The following is a 13,887-nucleotide window of genomic DNA, read 5'->3' on the forward strand; positions in this document are numbered from 1 at the left end:
ACTTTACATAATTTATGTCCTGTGCATAGTGTAAGGAGTGACGTCTATAGGAGTTTATAGTAAACAGTACTATTATCTCTTGTACTTTAACTGACATGTATAAATATAAATGATAAATGAAATAAAACAGCATATTTAATAAAACTTTAAGTGTATTACCAGGGCCCTTATCTTCTGCAGTTGGATGAAATATGTGTATAGGCATGGCATGGGTTACTGATCTTCTTACCAAACATACTGAGAAAAGAAAGCAGACAGGGACTAGTCTAGATTGCTTTCCATATTCACTGGGAAACAAAAAAGTAGTTTTCTTTCATAAGATACTTAGCTGCATAAATGGATTATTCACCTTGCTTATCTGTTATTAAATGGGCTTTTATAATATTGGTATACATAATTAACTATAAGCCTTGGAACTAGAGATATCCAGAGTTAAACCCTAGTTAATGGAAACAGGGAATTACAGAGTTTGAAAAGACCTTAGATAGCATCTACTTAATCCTTGCATGACTACCAAAGTGTCCTAGTTAAACCCTCCTTCCATGATACCACATGGACATGATTTATATCCACTAAGGCATATATGTCTGTACAGATATATACTGATCTGTCTGCCTTATCTGTCTGATATGTCTGTTTATCTGTCTAGGACTATGTGTGTGTGTATAAAAGAAACAATTGGGACCAATAGCATTTTAGTAGAAATAATTGGTTAAAGAACATCAGAGTCGTAACAGTGCTAAATGTTTACATTTAGCACTGTCCTGTCAGTGAAAATCTTCAAAACCAAGTTGAAGAAATCGTCACTTGATAAGATCCTCAGCAAAAATAAAAAAGAGAATTGGGAGGGACTTCCCTGGTTGCGCAGTGGTTAAGAATCCGCCTGCCAATGCAGGGGACACAGGTTAGAGCCCTGGTCTGAGAAGATCCTACATGCCATAGAGCAACTAAGCCCGTGTGCCACAACTAGTGAGCCTGCGCTCTAAAGCCTGTGTGCCACAGCTACTGAAGCCTGCGCGCCTAGAGCCTGTGCTCCGCAACAAGAGAAGCCACCACAATGAGAAGACCATGCACTGCAGTGAAGAGTAGTCCCCGCTCGCTGCAACTAGAGAAAGCCTGGGCACAGCAAAGAAAACCCAACGCAGCAAAAATAAATAAACTTATTTAAAAAAATAAGAGAATTGGGAAAGGAAGTGAAGTATTTACAATTTTAAAGTGTTCTAAAACCAACACGTTGAGTACATAGTATAAGGATAGAGATACATACAAGAGAATGATTTAACATTTATTAGTTTGGAAAGATGTATATTTTGTGCTAATGGTCGTGTGAGGCCTTACTGAATTTCAGCTAAATTATTTTTATACAAGGTTTTTTCCTTAAAGCACCAATAATTCTGTCTGACCTCACAGGCTTTTTGTGGTTATCAGACTAGTCTTCATGGTTGATTATATTCTTCTTTTTTTTTTTTTTTTTTTTTGTGGTACACGGGCCTCTCACTGTTGTGGCCCTCCCGTTGCGGAGCACAGGCTCCAGACGCGCAGGCTCAGTGGCCATGGCTCACGGGCCCAGCCGCTCCGCGGCATGTAGGATCTTCCTGGACCAGGGCACGAACCCGTGTCCCCTGCATCAGCAGGTGGACTCTCAACCACTGTGCCACGAGGGAAGCCCTCTTTTTTTTTTAACATCTTTATTGGAGTATAATTGCTTTACAGTGTTGTGTTAGTTTCTGCTGTATAACAGTGAATCACCTATACATATACATATATCCCAATATCCCCTCCCTCTTGGGTCTCCCTCCCACCCTCCCTATCCCACCCCTCTAGGTGGTGGTAGAGCACCGAGCTGATCGCCCTGTGCTATGTGGCTGCTTTCCACTAGCTATTGCTTTTACATTTGGTAGTGTATATACATCAGTGCCACTCTCTCAGGTCGTCCCAGCTTACCTTTCGCCTTCCCCATGTCCTCAAGTCCATTCTCTATGTCTGTGTCTTTATTCCTTTCCTGCCCCTAGGTTCTTCAGAAGCATTTTTTTTTTTTTTTTAAGATTCCATGTATGTGTTAGCATACAGTATTTGTTTCTCCCTTTTTAACTTACTTCACTTTGTATGACAGACTCTAGGGCCATCCACCTCACTACAAATAACTCAATTTCATTTCTTTTTATGGCTGAGTTCCATTGTATATATGTGACACATCTTCCTTATCTATTCATTTGTTGATGGACACTTAGGTTGCTTCCATGTCCTGGCTATTGTAAATAGTGCTGCAATGAACATTGTGGTACATGATACTTTTTGAATTATGGTTTTCTCAAGAGTATATGCCCAGTAGTGGGATTGCTGGGTCATATGGTAGTTGTATTTGTAGTTTTTTAAGGAACCTGCATACTGTTCTCCATAGTGGCTGTATCAATTTTTATTCCCACCCACATTGTATGAGGGTTCCCTTTTCTCCACACCCTCTCCAGCATTTATAGTTTGTAGATTTTTTGATGATGGCCATTCAGTCTGGTGTGAGGTGATACCTCACGGTAGTTTTGATTTGCATTTCTCCAGTGATTAGTGATGTTGAGCATCCTTTTGTGTGTGTTGGTAATCTGTATATCTTCTTTGGAGAAATGTCTATTTAGGTCTCCTGCCCATTTTTAAATTGGGTTCTTTGTTTTTTTTCATATTGAGCTGCATGAGCTGCTTGTATATTTTGGAGATTAATCCTTTGTCAGTTGCTTCATTTGCAGATATTTTCTCCCATTCTGAGGGTTGTCTTTTGGTCTTGTTTATGGTTTCCTTTGCTGTGCAGAAGCTTTTAAGTTTCATTAGGTGCCATTTGTTTATTTTTGTTTTTATTTCCATTTCTCTAGGAGGTGGGTCAAAAAGGATCTTGCATTGATTTATGTCATAGAGTGTTCTGCCTATATTTTCCTCTAAGAGTTTGATAGTTTCTGGCCTTACATTTAGGTCTTTAATCCATTTTGAGTTTATTTTTGTGTGTGGTGTTAGGTAGTGTTCTAATTTCATTCTTTTACATGTAGCTGTCCAGTTTTCCCAGCACCACTTATTAAAGGGGCTGTCTTTTCTCCATTGTATATTCTTGCCTCCTTTATCAAAGACAAGGTGACCATATGTGTGTGTGTTTATCTCTGGGTTTTCTATCCTGTTCTATTGATCTGTATTTCTTTTTTTTGTGCCAGTACCCCACTGTCTTGATTACTGTAGCTTTGTAGTATAGTCTGAAGTCAGGGAGCCTCATTTCTTCAGGTCCGTTTTTCTTCCTCAAGATTGCTTTAGCTATTCGGTGTCTTTTGTGTTTCTATACAAATTGTGCAATTTTCTGTTCTAGTTTTGTGAAAAATGCCATTGGTAGTTTGATAGGGATTGCATTGAATCTGTAGATTGCTTTGGGTAATATAGTCTTTTTCATAATGTTGATTCTTCCAATCCAGGAACATGGTATGTCTCTCTTTCTGCTTGTATCATCTTTAATTTCTTTCATCAGCGTCTTATAGTTTTCTGCATACAGGTCTGTTGTCTCCTTAGGTAGGTTTAGTCCTAGATATTTTATTCTTTTTGTTGCAGTGGTAAATGGGCGTTTTCCCTAATTTCTCTTTCAGATTTTTCATCATTAGTGTATAAGAATGCAAGAGATTTCTGTGCATTAATTTTGTGTCCTGCTATTTTACCACATCCGTTGATTAGCTCTAGTAGTTTTCTGGTAGTATCTTTAGGATTCTCTATGTATAGTATTATGTCATCTGTAAGCAGTGACAGTTTTGCTTTTCTGATTTTGATTCCTTTTCTTTTTCTTCTCTGATTGCTGTGGCTAAAAGTTCCAAAACTATGTTGAATAAGAGTGGTGAGAGTGGGCAACCTTGTCTTGTTCCTGATCTTAGTGGAAATGGTTTCAGTTTTTCACCATTGAAAACGATGTGGGCTGTGGGTTTGTCATATATGGCCTTTATTATGTTGAGGTAAGTTCTCTTCATGCCTGCTTCTGGAGGGTTTTTATCATAAATGGGTGTTGAATTTTGTCGAAAGGTTTTTCTGCATCTATTGAGATTATCATATGGTTTTTATCCTTCAGTTTGTTAATATTTTGTGTCACATTAATTGATTTGCATATATTGAAGAATCCTTGCATTCCTGGGATAAACACCACTTTATTATGGTGTATGATCCTTTTAATCTGCTCTTGGATTCTGTTTGCTAGTGTTTTGTGGAGGATTTTTGCATCTATGTTCATCAGTGATATTGGCCTGTAGTTTTCTTTCTTTGTGATATCTTCGTCTGTTTTTGGTATCAGGGTGATGGTGGCCTCGTAGAATGAGTTTGGGAGTGTTCCTCCCTCTGCTATGTTTTGGAAGAGTTTGAGAAGGATAGGTGTTAGCTCTTCTCTTAATGTTTGATAGAATTTGCCTGTGAAGCCATGTGGTCCTGGGCTTTTGTTTGTTGGGAGATGTTTATTCACAGTTTCAATTTCAGTGCTTGTGACTTGTCTGTTTATATTTTCTAATTCTTCCTGGCTCGGTCTCAGAAGGTTGTGCTTTTCTAAGAATTTGTCCATTTCTTCCAGGTTGTCCATTTTACTGGCATAAATTTGCTTGCAGTAATCTCTCATTATCCTTTGTATTTCTGCAGTGTCAGTTGTTACTTCTCCTTTTTTATTTCAAGTTCTGTTGATTTCAGTCTTCGCCCTTATTTTCTTGATGAGTCTGGCTAGTGGTTTATCAATTTTGTTTATCTTCTTAAAGAACCCAGATTTCAGTTTTACTGATCTTTGCTGTCATTTCCTTCATTTCTTTTTCATTTATTTCTGATCTGATCTTTATGATTTTTTTTCCTTCTGCTAACTTTGGGTTTCTTTTGTTCTTCTTTCTCTGATTGCTTTAGGTGTAGAGTTATGTTGTTTATTTGCGGTGTTTCTTGTTTCTTGAGGTAGAACTGTATTGCTGTAAACTTCCCTCTTAGCACTCCTTTGCTGCATCCCATAGGTATTGGGTCATCATGTTTTCATTGTCATTTGTTTCTAGTTATTTTTGATTTCCTCTTTGATTTCTTCAGTGATCTCTTGGTTATTTAGCAGTGTATTGCTTATCATCCATGTGTTTGTATTTTTTTCAGTCTTTTTTTGAATTGAAAGAATTTATGTCTATTTTGCAATGAACAAAACTAGGTATTATACATACTTGAATAGACAGAAAAATATGACTTTCACAATATAAATAAATGCAGTGTTCCAGTAGGAAGTAAATACAATTCAGTATAATTGCACTGTTTTAGAAATCAATCACAAGGAATAAACAGAGAGAAATGCAGACAGATATGTGTATAAAGTAGTGTTTGCTCTAACAAGTATTAAACTAAATGTTCAACAATGAGGAAATTGTTAAATATACTATGAGATACTATGCAGATCTTTAAAGTTACATGTGTTTTTTATTACATTTTTAAAAAATTCAAAGAGAAAGTCACAAAAATTATAATCATCCTCATCAGTTCCCTCAGTCCCATGTAATTAATCTTTTTTTCATCTTGATCTTTTGTTAGCACTTTTATGAATTCATCAGTTTTCCATTAGAGTTCTGAAAATGCTTATTCATTCAGTTCAGCAGTACAGTCAGTTACCAGAAACCTGTACTTGTCAGAGTCTTTTCCATGAACTCCTTGAAGATGAAACCCTTTTATAGGAACATTTTTGCAAAAGCATCAGAGTACACCCAGGACTGTCTGTAAATGACAAAAGACTTAAAAATGACCACGGTTAAAGATTTGATGAAAGTTCATAATAATGCAATTGACAAGGAAATTTAGTTATTTCTGAGATATACATTTAAAAGTAATAACTAGAATTATGACTTATAATATTATACCAGAACATATAAGATTTTTAGGAATTTCATGTAATGTCTGAAACATTTATATTAACATATTCCATACAAATAACCCAAAGAAATTTAGTATTAGTTGTTTTTTAATTTTTACATTTTATTTTATTTATTTTCTTATACAGCATGTTCTTATTAGTCATCAGTTTTATGTACACACATCAGTGTGTACATGTCAATCCCAGTCGCCCAATTCAGCACACCACTATCCCCACCCCCCCGTGGCTTTCCCTCCTTGGTGTCCATACATTTGTTCTCTACATCTGTGTCTCAACTTCTGCCCTGCAAACCGGTTCATCTGTACCATTTTTCTATGTTCCACTTACATGCGTTAATATACGATATTTGTTTTTTCTCTTTCTGACTTACTTCACTCTGTATGACAGTCTCTAGATCCATCCACATCTCAACAAATGACTCAATTTCATTCCTTTTTATGGCTGAGTAATATTCCATTGTATATATGTACCACAACTTCTTTATCCATTTGTCTGTCGATGGGCATTTAGGTTGCTTCCATGACCTGGCTGTTGTAAATAGTGCTGCAAAGAACATTGGGGTGCATGTGTCTTTTGAGTTATGGTTTTCTCAGGGTATATGCCCAGTAGTGGGATTGCTGGATCATATGGTAATTATGTTTTTATTTTTTTAAGGAACCTCCATGCTGTTCTCCAGAGTGGCTGTATCAATTTACATGCCCACCAACAGTGCAAGAGGGTTCCCTTTTCTCCACACCCTCTCCAGCATTTGTTGTTTGTAGATTTTCTGATGATGCCCATTCTAACTGGTGTGAGGTGGTCCTGTAATTGATATGTAGTCTCATAGTGTTGTGGTCGGAAAAGATAGTTGATACAATTTCAATTTTCTTAAATTTACCAAGGCTTGATTTGTGACCCAAGATATGATCTATCCTGGAGAATGTTCCATGAGTACTAAAGAAGAAAGTGTGTTCTGTTGTTTTTGGATGGAATGTCTTATAAATATCAATTAAGTCCATCTTGTTTAATGTGTCATTTAAAGCTTGTGTTTCCTTATTTATTTACGTTTTGGATGATCTGTGCATTGGTGAAACTGGGGTGTTAAAGTCCCCTGATATTATTGTGTTACTGTCGATTTCCCCTTTTATGGCTGTTAGCATTTGCCTCGTGTATTGAGGTGCTCCTATGTTGGGTGCATAAATATCTTGCAGTTGTTGTATCTTCTTGGATTGATGCCTTGATCATTATGTAGTGTCCTTCTTTGTTTCTTGTAGTAGTCTTTATTTTAAAGTTTATTTTGTTTGATGTGAGAATTGCTACTCCAGCTTTCTTTTGATTTCCATTTGTGTGGAATATCTTTTTCCATCCCCTCACTTTCAGTCTCTCTGTGTCCCTAGGTCTGAAGTGGGTTTCTTATCAACAGCATATATACGGGTCTTGTTTTTGTATCCATTCAGCCAGTCTGTGTGTTTTGGTTGGAGCATTTAATCTACTTACACTTAAGGTAATTATAGATATGTATGTTCCTGTTACCATTTTCTTAATTGTTTTGTGCTTGTTTTGTAGGTCTTTTCCTTCTCTTGTTTTTCCTGCCTAGAACAGTTCCTTTAGCATTTGTTGTAAAGCTGGTTTGGTGGTGCTGAATTCTCTTAGCTTTTGCTTGTCTGTAAGGGTTTTAATTTCTCCCTCAAATCTGAATGAGATCCTTGCTGGGTAGAGTAATCTTGGTTGTAGGTTTTTCTCTTTCATCACTTTAAATATATCTTGCCACTCCCTTCTGGCTTGCGAAGTTTCTGCTGAAAGAGCAGCTGTTAGCCTTATGGGGATTCCTTGTATGTTATTTGTTGTTTTCTCTTGCTGTTTTTAATATTTTTTGTTTGTATTTAATTTTTGATAGTTTGATTAATATGTGTCTTGGTGTGTTTCTCCTTGGATTTATCCTGTATGGGGCTCTGCGCTTCCTGGACTTGATTGACTATTTCCTTTCACATATTAGGGGAGTTTTCAACTATAATCCCTTCAAATATTTTCTCAGTCCTTTTCTTTTTCTTTTCTTCTTCTGGGACCCCTGTAATTCAAATGTTGGTGTGTTTAAAATCCCAGAGGCCTCTGAGACTGTCCTCAATTCTTTTCATTCTTTTTTCTTTATTCTGCTCTGCGTTAGTTATTTCCACTGTTTTATCTTCCAGGTCACTTACCCGTACTTCTACCTCAGTTATTCTGCTTGATTCCTTCTAGAGAATTTTAAATTTAAGTTATTCTGTTGTTCATCATTGTTCGCTCTTTAGATCTTCTAGTTCCTTGTTAAACGGTTCTTGTATTTTCTCCATTCTAGTTGCAGGATTTTGGATCGTTTTTATGTCATTACTCTGAATTCTTATTAAGGTAGACTTCCTCTTTCCTCTTTGTTTGGTCTGGTTGGCTTTTACCTTACTCTGTCATCTGCTGTGTTTCTCTGTCTTCTCGTTTTGCTGAACTCACTGTGTGTGGGGTCTCCTTTTCACAGGCTGCAGGTTTGTATTTCCCACTTTTTGGTGTCTGCCCCCGTGGGTAAGGTTGGTTCAGTGGGCTTTGTAGGCTTCTTGGTGGAGGGGACTGGTGCCTGTGTTCTGGTGGATGAGGCTGGATCTTGTCTTTCTGGTGGGCAGGACTGCGTCAGGTGGTGTGTTTGGGGTGTCTGTTAAGTTATTATGATTTTAGGCAGCCTGTCTGCTAATGGGTGGGTTTGTGTTTCTGTGTTGCTGGTTGTTTAGCATGGGGTGTCCAGCACTGTAGCTTGCTGTTCGTTGAGTGGAGATGGATCTTATCATTGAGATGGAGATCTCTGGGAGAGCTCTCCCCTATTGATATTACATGGGGCTAGGAGGTCTCTGGTAGTCCAATGTCCTGAACTCGGCTCTCCCACCTCAGAGGCTGAGGCCTGACACCCCGCTGGAGCACAAGACCCTGTCAGCCACAGAGCTCAGAGGAAAAGGGAGAAAGAAAAGGAAAGATAGGAAAAAAATAAAATAAGTTATTAAAATAAAAGTAAAAAAAAACTATTAAAATAAAAAAATTAAAAAAGTAATAAAAATAGAGAAACAAAACCAATAAACAAATCCACCAATGATAATGAGTCCTAAATACTATACTAAGATAAACATAAAAATCAGAAACTAGTCAGTCACATACAGCAAACCCCAAGTCTACAGTTGCTCCTGAAGTCCACCGCCTCAGTTTTGGGATGATTCCTTGTCTATTCAGGTATTCCACAGATGCAGGGCACATCAAGTTGATTGTGGAGCTTTAATCCGCTGCTTCTGAGGCTGCTGGGAGAAATTTTCCTTTCTCTTCTTTGTTTGCACAGCTCCTGGGGCTCAGCTTTGGATTTGGCCCCGCCTATGTGTGTAGGTCACCTGAGGGTGTCTGTTCCCCAACCAGTTAGGACGGGGTTAAAGGAGCAGCTGATTGGGGTTCACACTGGCTCACTCAGTCTGGGGGAAAGGAGGGGTACGGAATGCGGGGTGAGCCTGTGGCGGCAGAGGCCAGTGTGACATTGCAGAGGCCTGAGGTGCGCCGTGTGTTCTCCCGGGTAGGTTGTCCCTGGATCCCGGGACCCTGGCAGTGGCGGGCTGCACAGGCTCCCGGGAGAGGAGGTGTGGAGAGGGACCAGTGCTCGCACACAGGCTTCTTGGTGACTGCGCAGCCTTAGCCTTTCACGCCCGTCTCTGGTGTGCACTCTGATATCTGTGGCTTGAGCCTGTCTCTGAAGTTCGTTTAGGTGGTGCTCTGAATCCCCTCTCCTTGCCCATCCTGCAACAATGGTGTCTTGACTCGTAGGCACTTCCAGACTTTTTCCCAGGCTCCCTCCCGGTTAGCTGTGGTGCACTAGCCCCCATCAGGCTGTGTTCACGCAGCCGACCCCAGCCTTCTCCCTGGGACCTGAACTCCGAAGCCCGAGCCTCAGCTCTATATTATTTTTTAAATTCCCTTTTAATTTTTAGCTGGTGTAAGTGAAATAGATAATATAAATTAATTAATACTGGCTCTGTTCAGTGTTTATGCTCTAGGAGATTTTGGGAGACAAACAGAAAGATAAGGTTGTAAACAAATGTGCCATTTGGGGCTGTGACATTTTATTATTCATACCTTGCTTATTTGTTATTTTTTAATAGGCTATCATATTAGTGTGCTTATAAGTAGCTGTATGCCACTTAATCTAGGGGCTTATTGATTTCAACTACGTGTACCTCATTACCCAAGCACTCTTGCAGCAGGTGCCTGAGATGTTTAGGTGGCCCTTTGCATGTGTCCTGTCTATGCTTCATATGTGCTCTTGTGAAGATCATTTTTGTCGCAGCTGAATTTCTGTTACCTTCTTGCCTGCCTGAAGCTCTGCTTATAGTTTTGTTTCATTTTCCCCCTCTGCCACGCTGAATTTCGATGGCTCCCTGGTTGCTAAGTACTTTGCTGCTGTTGAGGTTGGTTTTGCAGCATGGAGTGATTCTGTGGCCTGAGGTGTCTAGCTCTTCATGTGTGAAACAAAACCAGTAACTAAAATGTCTGTTATTGGAATGTCACGTCTGGAAATATCGATGACTTTTTTCGACTTGCCTTCAGAATTGTCATGTCAGTTTAGAGGCTTTAAGCCTTCTTGGTTCTACACCCAGTTTGCTACTATTAAGATATTTAAAATTAAATATGGTATCATCAAATGCCCTCTACACTGTGAAGGAAACCATATGGATTTGGTCATTCTCTGTGTGCTTCTCTCTTGTGGGTTTCAGGGGTCTAGTGAGGTGAAGTAAGGCAGCAGAATTATGCGTAAATCTGTAGAGGACTTATTCACTTAAGAACAAATTTGTGTAAGTAATTATATCATGGGTGTCATTAAATTAAATGTTTGTACGTAAGTGCATTTTATGAGTTGCGAGCAAAAAAAGAGATTGAGAATAGCCTACATGTCATCTGAAGTAGAGGTTTCAGAGATGTTATACAGTGGTTAGAAGGACTTATTCCATATACTGGGATATTTTCATTCTTCCTTAAATAAGTAGATTTCAAAACACTCCAGTGGTGTTGAACAACTTGGAGTGGTTTGTGTTGTATAGTTGAGCTTGAATCTAGTAAAGAATGTATATGTTCTTTCAGGATATCACATTTTAAAAACCTTTCAGTTGTTTAGAGGAGTGGAGGAGAGGGGAGGATGGGGACAACTTTGTTAGGGTCCATCTTTAGGCTGGTATTCACTTTTGCTTTTGTCTATCTTAATCCAGCCATTTGTAAAATGAGAGAATTATTTTTGGGCCAGAGGTTTTCAACTTGTAGTTCTTTTGGTAGTTGTGGAAACCCCTGAAGTCATATGAGAAGTTTTGTGTATATACATGTTAGTTGAGGGAAAGGCCTGTGGTTTTCAGTAGGTGACAGAAGTCTCAGATCCCAGCCCTGCCCTCTCCCCAGCTCCTGCAGGGGTTAAGAACCACTGTTAGAAACCAGATGGTTTGGATGAAAGCTGTAGTCTAAACATCTGCAGAGACTTTCGACATATAATACTACTCAGAAAACTTCCATGGTTTAGCAAGACCTGTCTTCAATAGATAATGATGCTTTGGTGGACATGTTTTTTTTTTTTTTTTTTTTTGCGGTACGTGGGCCTCTCACTGCTGTGGCCTCTCCCGCCATGGAGCACAGGCTCCGGACACGCAGGCCCAGCAGCCATGGCCCACGGGCCCAGCCGCTCCGCGGCATGCGGGATCCTCCCGGACCGGGGCACGAACCCACGTCCCCTGCATCGGCAGGCAGACTCTCAACCACTACGCCACCAGGGAAGCCCTGGTGGACATGTTTTTAAATAAAAATAGAATGTTGTTCTTTTGTATTTATGAGATACTCTTCATTCCTCTTTTCCTCAGTCTTGTCTCACTTGTACCTATTATTTTTCCTTTCTTTTTCTTCATCTCTCTTATTGGTTATAATTTTAACTTATTTACCTTTTCTTTTCCACATGTATGTATAATGTCTTTTTATCAAGCTACTTATCTCTAACTAATAAGTAGGAGTTTTAGACTGTGGTCTGGCTCTTTGGAATTCTCCTGCAGCACCAAGTGTGGCATTTTATAAACAGGGAAGGTTGATAAATGTCACCAATGTTAATAAATGACTCACTGTAGAAATGGTAGTCTGTGGAAAAATTTCTGTGGAGATTTGCTTACTTTTAATTTCTTCTCTCTCTTATTAATTGATGGGTATTAATATGAGGAACATAACTGTTTTTGTGTGTGTGTGTGTGATTCTTAGATAGTTACTGTGTAAGTATAATTTAATTTCAAATTTAATTGAAAAACCTCTCTGATTCCTGTAAGGGAATAATTGCGTTTTTTTAGACCTGTTCTGTTTTTTGATTTGCTGATAGAATCTGTGGCTGTTTATTAATTTTTTACAGTGAAGGAGATAAACCTTCAGGACATCAAGGAGGATTTGGAGTTGGATCCAGAGGAGAACAGCACCCTTTTTATGGGTATCCTCATCAAGGGGCTGGCCAAACTGAAGAAGATCCCAGAGACAGTTAAGGCGATCAAAGAACGCTTGGAGCGGGAGCTGAAGCAAATTGTGAAGAGGTCTACAACCCAGGTGGCTGACAGTGGTTACCAGAGGGGAGAGAACCTCACGGCTGAGAACCAACCAAGGTAGGTGGGGGTGTGGTTTGTGTGGTTTTTTTTTTTTTTTTTTTTTTTTTTTGGTTGCGTTGGGTCTTCACTGCTGTGTGCAGGCGTTCTCTAGTTTAGGCGAGCAGACGCTACTCTTTGTTGCAGCGCATGGGCTTCTCATTGCAGTGGCTTCTGTTGTTGCGGAGTGTGAGGTCTAGGCACGTGGGTTCAGTAGTTGCATCCCATGGGCCCTAGAGTGCACAGGCTTCAGTTGTTGTGGGGTGTGGGCTCAGTAGTTGTGGCACGTGGGCTCAGTAGTTGAGCCATGCTGGGCTCTAGGGCACATGGGCTTCAGTAGTTGTGGTGTGCAGGCTCAGTAGTTGTGGCGCACGGGTTTAGCTGCTCCACAGCATGTGGGATCTTCCTGGACCAGGGATGCAACCTATGTCCCCTGCATTGGCAGGCGGATTCTTAACCACTGTGCAACCAGGGAAGTCCCATGGTTTGTGGTTTTGATCATTGTATTTACTGTACCTTTTCTAGGGTGGGTGGGGTAAGTAAATATCTTAGGTTTATGTTGTTTCTTGAACTCTGTATACTGTGGCCCATACAAACTCAGATTGGTGAAAACAGCTTGAAGAGGCATAGTTCAGCTGGTTTTTGAGGTAGTTGAGAAGTTTTAAAGCATGTTGTCCATACTCAAATGAAAGAATGTAGCAATTATTGAATATTTCTTAAGCACTTAACTATATTCAAGGCAACTTATGTATATTATTTAATTCTCACTATAACTTTTTGAGCTGATTACTTAGTATCCACATTTTATAGTTAAGGAAACTGGGGTTCAGAGATGAAGTAATTAGCTCAAGGTCACAGAACAAGTGGCTGGCCTTCCAGCTGAATGCAAGTCCATGGTATTTCCTCTGTCCCATGCTTTCTTCTTTAATGTGTAGTGATATTTGCCAATAGGCAAATCAGTCTCAGGGATTCCTTTATGTACTTAAAACAACTAATAAGGTTTGGATTTCATAATTCTTTCATAAGGGGAAAACTGAAATTGTCCTCTGATCCTAACTCGGTCTTGACTGTGATACACTGGGAGCTCATGTCTGCCAAACCAGGGCTTAGGGCACACTAGTGTAATGTCATCTGATGGTGGGAGAAGATATTTCAAATTGAGGCTTTCCTAGAAAGTCCAAGATTCACTCTACATGGATCTTCGTTCCCTCCTTCCCTTTCTCTGTTCTATTCCCCAGCCCTCCACGTACACCAGATATGGGCAAGGCAGGAATTTGTCGTTTGAAGGGAAAAGGCCAATGGAAACTACAATTTTATCTGAGAACAGAGGGCAAAGTAGGGCATTTCTTCTGAGTTGCTCAAATAATGTGTGTTCCTGGGAGG

General features: G+C 39.5%; 1 protein-coding gene across 1 annotated transcript in view; it reads left to right on the plus strand.

Moving 5' to 3' along the window:
• The window catches only part of EXOC4 (exocyst complex component 4), an 814,897-nt gene that overhangs the window by 85,467 nt on the left and 715,543 nt on the right, over nt 1–13,887 (plus strand). The window contains exon 6 of the mRNA XM_060020916.1: nt 12,282–12,525. Coding sequence (XP_059876899.1) covers nt 12,282–12,525 — 244 coding nt within the window. The remainder of the gene's footprint in view (nt 1–12,281; nt 12,526–13,887) is intronic.

The sequence above is a fragment of the Delphinus delphis genome, chromosome 9 (assembly GCF_949987515.2).
Source record: "Delphinus delphis chromosome 9, mDelDel1.2, whole genome shotgun sequence".
Classification (NCBI taxonomy): Eukaryota; Metazoa; Chordata; class Mammalia; order Artiodactyla; family Delphinidae; genus Delphinus; species Delphinus delphis.